Raw genomic sequence first — 12,132 nt, forward strand, 5'->3', positions numbered from 1 at the left:
AAAACTCTGAAGTAATGCTTAACAGCCAAGCAATGAGACAGTACTTCAGAAGGGGGGCTGATGAAGTACTAAGAGTAAGACGAGTATAATTATCCTGGGCCAGTTGTTAATGCTGATTAACGTGAAAGTTTGGGCTAGCTGGTATTTCATTGAACAAATGTTTACAGCGCGAAAAAAAATAGAACTAAGGACGAGTGGTGACACGGACAAGCGCTACTTCCAACTGAAATTTATTTCAAAAAACACACATTTACGTATTCGCACATATGCCAATATGTGTCAATGTGTCAATAATTAAATGTGTGTTTTCCGAAATAAATTTCAGTTGGAAGTAGTGCTTGTCCGTGTCACCACTCTTCGTCCTTCGTTCATTTTTTCCGTGCTGTAAACATTTGTTCACTGTTAGTGCTGACTCTAATCATGAGAAAGAAATCAGAGGTTAGTACAAGATGCCATACATCTGAAACGCAAACTCAAGTGGGTTATCTCCGTCGCTAAAAAGAATGGTACGAGGCCACTATGTACTTCCAGTGCTAATTTATAGGGCAGAAACTTGGGAACAACAATATCAACACCTTAAAAAAAACCTAGGTCAGTTCAAAAAGGCGTATAAAAGAGGATGATAGTAGCATCCTCACAGATAGGAAACAAGTGTCAAATTGGTGAACAAATTTGTGAGGAAGGCATTTTAGCACATATTAAAAAAAAAAGCAGTTTGGCCGAACATGTGGTACCAAGGGTCAACCAGATGTGAACCACCGAGAGACAACTGAGCTGGGATGAGAGAAAACAGAAAATTAAAAATTTGGGGTAAAGAGCAGATACTGGTGACACATGATAGCAGCGTTTAGAAGTCTATGAGAAAGGTACTTGTCCTGCAGTGGATATCAACAGACTGGTGATGACTGGCCACATTGAATGGAAACTTGCATTTCACCATGTGGGTGCTGTTTTAAGCCTAATGATGGCACTGCGCACTGCATGATGAGTTGATAAATGTGATAGAGTGTGACTTCACACTAGAATCGCCACTACCATCACCTACCGTAAGCTAAGAAAGCAGCCTCCGCTTGTTTCAACAGCACGCTGACGTAGCATCGCAAGTACATAACTAGCTTTTGTGATCAGCGTGTGTGTGTGCAGCTGGCGAGGTGCTCTAGTTTACTGCATTGGCCAGGCCCTATAAAAAGCAGAACTTTCTGCATTGCGAGTACCTTTTTTTTTCCTTTGTGAACATGGAAGATGTAGCCTTTACTACAGCGTTCTCCCCAGGAATTTTTGAGAGGTGGACATTTTGAGAACAGAATTTTCTTTCTAAATATTGAACAAATGTGGTCAAATACCGAGCACTGCATGGCTGCCGTGTGTTAAAAAGTGAATGCTCTTCAACAAAATAAAAAAGTGGTAAATCCAAGCACCGACTCAAAGATGTGTATGCAACTGGCAATCTGGGATTTCAAAGCCACTAGTTCAGACTCCTTTTCGCATGACCAGATGGCAGGAGATGCGGCCCACTGCTGCTGGCATTGCTCTCGCACAGTGGCTGTTTTTAGTTCCTCAGGCACACATTTCAAACTGGTCAGCTGGAGCAGTGGGCAGCATTTTCCACCGCTGCCCACCATGGGGAGAACCCTGCTTTGCTAAAACAAGTTATACCTGTGCTACAAGAGAGTTTCGAAGGCCTTTGAGCCTAATGCATTTGACTCAAATGACACCTTTCAGCTGCTACACGACATTTTTCAAAGACCTTTGGTCGAAATGCCATTCGAGTCAAAGGAGCACCACCAACGACTTTTGAGGTTCTCAAAGGCCTTTAAAACACAAACGGTTGTACTCTTGGGAGCAGTTCCTGCCCGCCGTAATTACAAAAACAATTATTTACGAGTAAAAATTGGGGCTTAAAGTGCACAATCTTCATACTTTCTCACTTGTTTTTGTTTTCTATCACTCGCTCTACGATCACAAGGTAACTTCGTACTCTCAACACTGGCGCTGCGAAAAAAAAAAGGGTAGGGGGAGAAAAACACGAAAACTGGCTGTCAGCGTATGTTTTCTGCACGCTTGTAGATCGCAATTTGATCACTAATAACTGTTTTCTTGCTCATTTAACGCTAAAATTAAATTTTTGTCAATAACGAAACAGGGCAGCGGTGGCGCCACCAAAACATGGCGGCTGAACGCAGAAACTTTCAACTGCCTTTGAGAATTGTGTAGATCGGCGGAACTCCTTCCAGTTTGAATGGCATTTGAAATTTTGAAGGTCACTGAATTGAAAAAAAAAAAAAAAAGAATACAGCAAATATGATACAGCTTCCACATTATTAGCTGTCAATAAAGATGTGCCAATTATACAGCAGGCACACCAGCGTAAATAAGTCTTAACATAGTCAATTTTGTTACAGCATCTCACTGTATATGATATGTAGCTGTAACAGTGTGAGAAACAAAATCCAGAAAAAAAAAGTTTTTTTAGGGAGAACTAACTGCCTCAAAGTGCCTAGTGAATTGCAGCATGCCTAGCCTAGCATGCCTAGTGAATTTTCGGCAACCAGTTTAACTCTTTCGCTACCGCAGAAAATTGACCAATTTTGGGGGGTCCAAGAAAACATTTTTTTTTCTGCTAAAAAATTATTTAGGCACTAATTGCAGGAGCACAAAATGCAGATTATTTAACAGCCTTTCCAATAACACCAGTTTTTTAAAGGTTTTCATATATCATAGTTGTGAAAAAAAATATCAAAATCAACAGTTTTGTCAACTTGTCGAAAAAAATGATAAAAAAGGAGTTGTGTATATCAAACCACCGGTAGTAGAAAAAAATTAGAATATACATTTTGCAGGGAACCATTTCAAAAACACACCCTAAAAAAAATGTCGACTTGCGCGGAACAGTTTTTCAGATATAAAAAAAAATGTTAGCACGCACGGTGCTCGTGTCATGCGGTGAAGCCCAACCTCTAATTCAAACTGTGCAATTTTGGGTGGTTCCTTGGAATAAATCTGGCGGTTTGACGTTATCAGAGGCACCAATTTGCCCCCACATAACGTAAAAACATCTTGTCAATGGCTGACTTTGCATTTACAGCGAGCACAATATTTGGGACAAGCACGCGATGCAGAAAAAAACATGCATGAAGTTGAAAACGGAACGCCGTGGCTGATGTTTGTTGTCGTTCACGGTCAGTTATCTCTCAAAACATAAAGCTGAGCTTTATTATCATCTTCTTACTCGCAATTGTAGCCTTGCTCGCAAAAATGAGGTACGATGAGCTAGAATCGTGCCCTGCGATCTTTGGCCGAGTAGCACTCGCGCGCTAAAAAAGATCAGCACAACGAGCCTCCTCTATTGCAGCGCCACCTAACATTTTTCAAATGAAACAGTACAAAAACTTATCAGAGACTCCGTCCGAATAGACAGTTCAACTAAGCAGCAACATTAGACACCCGCATATACCCTCGCATGAAAACGAAACTGGAAGGCGAACAGCTGGCAGTGTAAGGCCGGTTTGAAGCGCTGTCCTCGGCGGAACAGATATCTGGCGACTGGGTGTGACCTTTTGACTTGCATCTGAAGTTCTTATCGCATAAATCGGGTTAGGGTGGGGGGAAATGAGGAGCGGCGTGCTTTGTTCGAGGATCAGTCGCGGACGCTTCAGGCGCCATGGCAGTTAGCCTTGAAGTTGGGTAACTGCGTAGTTGCGCTAAATATGAATTTCGCGATGCAGAAACGAAACCGAAACTGTTGTAAACTGTTTGGGAATGGTCCTGGGGTAAGTAGAACTACCAGAGTACATAGGACAACTTGCGCAAAGGCAATAAAACTGCCTAAAATCATAAAGTAGCTTTGCAACCAGGCACTGCTTGACATTTTCAGCCGATTTCTGGGATTATTACTGTCAGAGCGTGAACCTGACGATTGAAAATCGTTTGCTAGTTCCCCATTCACGCCCTGATAGCAAAAAACAAGCGCTGGTGCAGAGTAATTACGAGTTGCACGCATTCTTCGTTGGTAGCCTTGAGGCGCGATGACCACGCCCCTTTTCCACAACCAGGTGATTCAAAAGCGTGTCAAAAATCACGTTTCCGTTGCAAAAATGAAAACCAAACTGATTTTGAAAGGCCATTTTCTGATCTAACTCCGAACAGCTTTACTTGTTCGAGGAACGCCTGGAACGCTATGAAAAGGCGCTCCCAAAAGTATCGATCAAATTGATCGATTTTGATAGGCGCGGTAGCGAAAGAGTTAAGGAAAGCAGGCCCTGATACCCTTGACCAGAAATGTCGCACATCAAGTGGAGCATTTCCCTCAGTTTTTATTTCCCTCACTAGAAAACTGCATTCTAGCAAAAACCTCCACAAAGGAAATGTCAAGGAAAAACTGGCCTTTTCCACGCTAAAAACTAAATACCAGTTTTAAAAAGATATAACATAGCAATAAACCACATAATTATTTACACAAGAAGTGTTTAGTCTCAGTACCTTCGTGGAACCACTGTCGGCAGAGCTTGCACTGAAGCATCTTCATATTCCACCTGAAAAAGTCAAATTAAAAATACAAGTCATCGGCACACTCGTCAAGAAGAATACTACACAGATAAACGCCACAACTGCCTTTTTTTTTTTAAAGCAAACCATCTTTATCAGTCTAGCAGCAAGCTACGAATGTTCATTTATTGTTTGAAAGCATTAGCCATTAACTGGCAACTTCTCGTTAAGTGTAACTGATAAAATAATACCAGGAAGCTGCACCCATCAGCTAACAACAGAAAGGACAACAGTGAGGTCTAGTGAAGTTCTCAAATAGGCAAGCTTACGTTGCACCATAAAAACAAGAGGCTGTGGTTCTAAGCAGCAGATAAACTGAATAGCTAAAAAAGGTGAAGGATGAGCAGGTAGGAGCAAATGCTCCTGGACACCTAAACCTGGATGAAATAAAAGCTATTAATTAGAAGCTGTGCTGTTGAGAGCTGATCAACATGGGACATGCTTTCAACTATACGTCTGGGTATACCTCAGCAAAACTGAACACCACTTATGTGCACTCACTAAAAAAAATATTTTTCCCCAAACACTCATTTGCACCCATACTCAACATTCCCCCTCGCCACTCACACTCACCACCAGCACGCACTCACGACCACTCAGTGAGTGGCACTACACCTCACGGCAAGTGGCCACTCTTGGAAAGCGGCACTCAAACTGCCAGCAAGTAGCCGTTCTCGGGGAACGCCCACTCTGTCATCTACAAGTACTACTGTCTGGTGGTAACTGTAGCCATTGTTTTACCAGCATCCTGGTGAAATGATGCTGAGAGCTTCCCTCACCTAATTTTATTATGAATGAGAAGAAGGTAACACAACGCTTTTTTTGAACAACTAGGCATTCCCACATTTCGGATTTCGTATCACATCGGCTGAAAAATGGGTTGGTGTTGTGGTGAATTGCTTTCTACAGGCATGTTCTTCAAAGATCAAAAAGAAAAAGTGAACAATGGCAGCAAGAGTGAAAGGAGGAAACTATTTTATTACTCTGCGGCTTGTTTACTGCTTCAGCAAGGAGCTTCGATCACTGACTTCATATTTAGAATTTCATGTCTCCGTGCAGCCCTTCTGATGGTGCATTACTCAAGGCACTGTGCATTTTTCTTGAATGTTGGGCAACGTAGGTTATTTTTATGATGATATTGCGACCCTTCAAAAACTTATCGCTGCTCACTTTGTTCACATACCTCAGGTGAAAAATTACAACTCTAACGACTGCCAAAATCTTGACACACAAGCGTTTTCATTCTTTGCCGTGATCAGAGTAACAACCGCAATGGCTGGGACCAAACCTGCACCCTTGGGCTCAGCAGCACTACGCCTTAGCCACTGAGCAACTGCGGCGGGTCGAATGCCGGTGTCGTCCCAGCAGCCGAGATGTATGTCAGGGGCTTTGAGTGGCATGCCAGCAAGCCTGTTGCACGCTTGTTGCCCCAACCAGTTGTTTATCCGCTGCTTTTGCTATCAACCTATGGCACTTCAAAAGGCATCTCTTTAGAGATCATTTGTGTAAAGGTGTGTGAGCAACAACACTCACATAATACTGTTTGTTTCCTGTTCTTAATTTAAAAATGTGCGCCTGGTGAATAACCAACCACGTAAACAGCTTTATAAAAATAAGCAGTCAATAGAATCGAAAAAAAAAAAAAAAAAATGAAGAAAGCATTGGAGAAGACAGAAGCAAAGACAGCCCCTGCTGAAGTGGCATGTCTGGGACGACTCAAGGATGTGATATCGAGGTGAAGTTTGTTGCTGGTCACCAACACAACCACATACTTGTCGTCGTTACCTTCCGGCCAAGACATGCTGACCTGCGCCTCAAGGAGCAGCAGTCTTGCATGCTGCCATGCAGCAGGCAAAAAGGTGAGCTTATCATCAGTCTTGGTTACACTGACAATGGCTGACAACGTGGTTACACTGACGCTGCCAACGACGAACAGACGGCCACGAGGCGCATAGCAACCAGGAAAGGCTTTGGGCTGAGGCAAACCAGCTCCACGCTCAACGTGCTCAAATGGGCCTGTTACATTAAGTGCACCATATTAGTAACAACTCAAGTTCATCAATTGCGTGGCTCTGGCCAACTGTCGCCAGCTACAAGAGCACGGTACAAGGCCTGAGGGAAACGTGAAGCAGTCCCTATGTGAAGCGATGATGGCGATGAAACCAGTCGACAAAAGGTAACGAGTCACCTGTGATGCAACACAGTACGAGACGAATTCCCAACGAGACGCAAGCAAAGCAAGGTCCATTGCATCAACAGTTACCAAGACATGAACAAGATGCAAAAGCCCTTCCCACCAGTGATCGCCACGATGCAAAACAAGCAAGATGCAAGGTCCTTCCGTCAGCGATTACCCTGACATGCTACGAACGAGGCGCAAGTTCGGCCAGTCTTGAACTGGTGCACACAAAGCACATGTGAGCCTCAACTGCTGTTCTTAATAGAACAGGGAGAATCTCCGGGTCCCACAACCATGACTCCCAACGGCTTACAACATCAATACTACAATTAAGGCCAGTAAGCATTGCAACTCCAATAAGTCAAAAATCATAATCTTGGAAGTTTCGCCATAAATTGTGCTAGTCTGACGACACACAAATTTGAGGTGGGCTGCTAGCTGTAAGCATTCCAAGCAGTAATAAAATAAGCTTGCCACACAAATCCCAGTGGCGACAACAGTGTTGAAGCCAGCTGCACGCACTAGGCAGCAAAAAGGCGCACGCACACCTCGCGGCACTAAAGAAAGCGTATTTTCACTCCCAAGCTCAGAACTCCCCGAAGGCCAACCATTTGCCACACCACACAACTTGGCCACAACATTAACGCCTATTCTGACACAAATCCCTACAAGCACGAAGCAACGTTTGATAGTGTGTGCAACAGTCCATTCCCGACACGTGAAATGATCTCTAAAGTCTACATGCCTCCAGAGAATTGATTCTACAGTGCTTTGTAGCAGACAAGCCAGATCGACCAATTCCAGAAGCTGAATTCAAAGGCGCAATGATCCAGTTAGTGTACGTATGAATGCACAGCACGAGTGGCAACCACTAGGGAGTCAGCCGAGCGCCTTTTGTGACGTGTAGCCAGCGGCGAGTACAAGCACTACGAGCGGGGCTCGCTGTGACTGCGAGTGGTGCACTCACATGTAAGCACCACTCGTGGTAGGCGGTGCGCACCATGAGTGTGACTGGCACTCACAAGTGGCCACTCAAGCTCACCACTCGTGCCACCACCCACACTCCTCAGCCCGAAACAATGGCGAGAGGCTGACTCGTCCCTCACTCGTAGGTGGCGAGTGCACTCGAACCCGCCAACCTTTTTCTGTGCGTATGTATGTTTTATGGCAAAAGGGGCAACAAAGGCCACACTGCCAACACGACGATGTAGTGATTATGTCATGTTAACATACTGGTGGTATGGATGCGATGATTAGAAGTGATTAGTACATGAATTGTTACCAATCAGCTGTGATGAGTTTCGATTACATGCGGCCAATTCTCCTATTCGTGCAAGAGGCGACTGACCATTGCGAGCATTTGCAATCTCCTCCGGATGAGGTGGCACAGAGTTACTTCAAGCAGGAGCATGCAGCAACGTATCATGGAGACAGCGGTGCCCTCCTGAGCGTGCACGTGACTGCTTGCATGTTGGGACAATCGTGTCCACTTCGGAGTTTTTGTGTATTTCTACTTGACCGCCGTTTAGATTCTCTTGAGCCATTTGCAAACTTCTGATAGTTAGACTTGTGCCAGTAAAAACTGGAGATGATGCGAGCAGTGAGCCAGTGTGTCTTGGGCAGAGATAGAGTTGTAACTCTGCCAGATTGAATTCTTGTGTTCGAGTTGTGTTCAAACAGTGAAGCGCCACAGTTACAGCCAGTGCCAGAACAATAAGCTAAGCTGCAGAAAAACTAGCAATAGGTGAAGTAAGCATAGAACTCAAAACCACCAAAATAAACCTTGACTGCTGGAATGACACTGGCACATGAACAATGCAATTGATGTGTTTTCGAAGTGACCCAATATCATCATAAAAATTAGCTGCGTTGCTAAACGTTCGAGAACAGCCCACAATGCTGTGAGTATTGCACCATCAAGAGTGCTACACAAACACACAATGCTAATTATAAAGACAGCGGTAATAGCTCCTCAACAAAGCCATGCAGAGAGCCACAGAGAGAAAACGTAGGCCGCTGAAACAAGAATGCCACTATGCAAAGAAAGCAACCAAGGGAGCAACGCATTTCAGAGCACCGCACGTGGCAGCAAAACGATCACCTCACCCAGAGAAACAGGAACTTCAGCATGCAAAACTATTGCGCGTGCAAAAGGTTGTACAAAGCCTATTGAATGATGACAGAGCACACACTGAAAGCTTTCGAACACCCGTCTAATCTGACAGGGTAGCCACGGAATGAAACGTGGACAAACAAGGAAACATCGTTAGGAGCAAAAAGCAAGCGATGTCATGAGGTGAAGGATGCCCACTGGCGACCTGGCGACACTGGTGGTATGTGAAACAAGTGAGTCATTTGCCTTCCAAACCATTGCACAAAGCTGCGGGATGCTAATCACGAAGCAGGTGGCAATTGCACAAACGCTGAAAAAAGCACCCGGAACTAATATAGACTCCCATGCCAAACAGAAATTTGTAAGCACACTGCCCCAGGCTAATGCACACAAAGCAGCGTAACAACTGCTGATGTAAAGATCCCCATTGAACAACAAAAAAAAAAAAGCACGCACACACAGTATGGCGTGTAAGCAAGCCCTGTGTGCAAGGAAAGTATAAAATGTTTTACAGGTGAAAATTCCAGAGCCCCACTTGCAACAATGCCTTGGGAAGCAATGTGCAAACAGGTGGCCTAAATATTCTATAAGGCAGCAAGACCGGCATCTAACATGAAGGAAACACAAGAAGTTGAGCCTGTGACGGGATTGCTTTCTGGAAACTACGAGCCACAAGCACCAAGCTAATGTTTCCCAAGCCGCAAAGAAGTAATACAACATGGAAGTGCACCACTGGTGTAAACTGAAATATGCACAATGCCATGCACACATGATATGCACCAAAGCATGAACTTAGAATGAAGTCTGCCACAACGTACACAAGTTGGCAAAATATATATTTTTCATAATTTTAAAGGAGTCTTTCAATTCGTCTTTCTAAGGCATATTGGAGACCCCATTTCCCACTGTTGAGTAGTTGATTTGCAGCCATGGTCCATACCTGAAGGGCAACTACAGAGTGCACAAGGCTCTCTGCAGGCGAGTAACAGTGCTAATCCCCACTCACAAAAAGTGAATTAGAGTGCTGCTTACCGCGAGTTGCCACTTGCCGGTTTGAACACCGTTCACTGAGAGTTGTTACTCAGCAGCTTGAGCGCCACTCACCAAGTTGCCATTTGCGAATTTGAGCAGCACTCAAAGACACTCGCAGTGAGCAGTGCTCACACTTGTTCGCACATAGCCTTGTCCACCCTGTAATTTCAGCTCCGGAATGAAACGCTGGCACAAGTTCTAATGAGCAGCATGAAATGCACTCCGTGATCTTTGTATGACGAAATGTACAGGCTTACTTGGTCATGATACATCTCACTAATTCATGTACATACCGGCCAGACTGCTTCCGAGTCCGTGCTGTTACTGCACTCCGAGCAACACTGGCCGGACACTTGCCCTACATCAACTGTATCTGGCTTGCACCTCCACGTAGCAAGTGCACTGAGTATTTAAGTTTGTTTCCATAAAAATTAAAGAGGTCGTGAAGAGATTTTGAAAGAAATTGTGCTGTGTAAGTATTTAGAACTGTGGAACCTTGATATAAACAAACTATGCATAGCCGTTTTGTTGCACAATATCGTCAAATAGGTCACAAAATGCTGTTACGGTTTCACTGAGGCTTTCCTGCCATAAGACTGATCAACATGAACGAACCCCCAGTCAACAACACGGGCAAGTGGCACAGGCAGAAGTAACCATGTTTAAAGTAAACTGGGTATTTGTGAACTGTTTATGCTGTTTCGCACTAGTCTAAAGGTTGCCAACGTCTGTCTTACATAGCCTCTAGTGTGAGTTACACAAACAAGAACTTTCCGACCTGACATGATAAATGACTGCAAGCTTAAAATGGGAATTCACTACCTGAAAACATTTATCGAAGGAACTTCAAGTAGACAGAAATTAAAACTAACCTGTCTTTTACTCTTCAAGCATAATAATGCATGAGAAGCAACGATACAGCGTGTGGCCGAGTCCCACCATCACGCAATTCAACTGCTTTCCTGCAATAAACAATGAGGTTAACGTGGCAGTTAAAGCTGTGGGTGGATTACAATTTATGAAAACAAACCGGAACGCCGGGCTGCAAATTACGGAGTGGCTTTTATGCCGTAGTTTTCAGTTGCACGTGCTTTTTATGCCTGTGGTCAAGTGGGCAAAGCGTACGACTTCAATGCGTGCTGGCCCAGCACCACAAGTTCAAATCACATGCGGGGCCACATTATTTTTGTTTTTTTGCTTCGGCAGCTTTGTGCCATCTGATACGAATAAGGTAAGATTCCAAAGAGAATTCAGCGGAATAACGCAACTTCAGCAGGAAAACTGAGCACGAACAAACTGTAGGTCCGAGTTCTGCTACAATGGCTAACAACTGAAGCGGCCACGCCACTGGTCACATGGATAGAAAACTGGTTATGTCAACCAATAAAGGATGCATCATTTTTAAGATATCAAGTTTGCAGCTTTACAAAATACTTATATACACAAGCAGCGTTTAACTCTCGAACATTCTTGACATGATGCCACGGCTAGTTGCGCTGCCGATCAACGATATCGCATGGTTGCTTGTAATGTGCTTTAATACGAGAATTTCGTCTCCCAAATTCCAGAAGCAATGAAATTTGAAAATATTTCACATTTATGCTCTTAAAAGGTTGTTCAAGCAGATAAAATAGGGCAAAGGGAAATGCATTTTCTCTTCACAACCCCTTTAAGAGTGATGTGTGTTTCTTTTAAAACTAGTGGAACCCAGCTGATACGTCCCCTGGACTTATGACGACCCACTTCTAACAACGGATCACTGCGGTCCCGGCAAAACTCCCCCAGGAAACAATGCATTAAAAACCCCAATGATGTGACGCTCGGGTGCCCACGGTCTGCTTCGTACGACGGACGCTTGCGCGACCGGCGTTTTTCCCGTCTTTTACACCGCCTCGCCGCCTTGTCTTGACCTTTCTTTATTCCTAACTTCCGTTTCACGCTGCTTGATGTGCAAAGGTCCACAGGCGGGCCAGACCACTTGCTGAACATATGCAAGCAAGCAGGGGGAAACTCGCGAGCGGGAGTTAACCTTCAACGTCCCCACGTGGCAGCAATACGCCAATGCGCCAACCACAAGAAAAAATTCAGGTGGCTGGCAGACCATGGATTTGAAGCTCCCATCTAGCCACCGACAAACACGAAAACACATACGACACAACCCCACGGCGATGACCAACACCCGCTTTCCTCGCTCGCTCTATCCAAGTTTCTTCCATTCACGACGCTCCCCCCCCCCCCCCTCTCTCTCTCTCTCTGTTTAACC

At 44.5% G+C, this 12,132-nt stretch overlaps 1 protein-coding gene across 10 annotated transcripts in view; it reads right to left on the reverse strand.

Annotated features, from left to right (window-relative positions):
- The window catches only part of Pcl (polycomb protein Pcl), a 62,771-nt gene that overhangs the window by 22,439 nt on the left and 28,200 nt on the right, over window positions 1–12,132 (reverse strand). For all 10 annotated transcript variants that reach the window (XM_077683627.1, XM_077683623.1, XM_077683648.1 and 7 more), the window contains one exon: window positions 4,480–4,532. In XM_077683627.1, coding sequence (XP_077539753.1) covers window positions 4,480–4,532 — 53 coding nt within the window. The remainder of the gene's footprint in view (window positions 1–4,479; window positions 4,533–12,132) is intronic.

Source organism: Haemaphysalis longicornis, unplaced genomic scaffold (assembly GCF_048455015.1).
Source record: "Haemaphysalis longicornis isolate Haplotype H1 unplaced genomic scaffold, Haemaphysalis longicornis Haplotype H1 scaffold_1, whole genome shotgun sequence".
NCBI lineage: Eukaryota > Metazoa > Arthropoda > Arachnida > Ixodida > Ixodidae > Haemaphysalis > Haemaphysalis longicornis.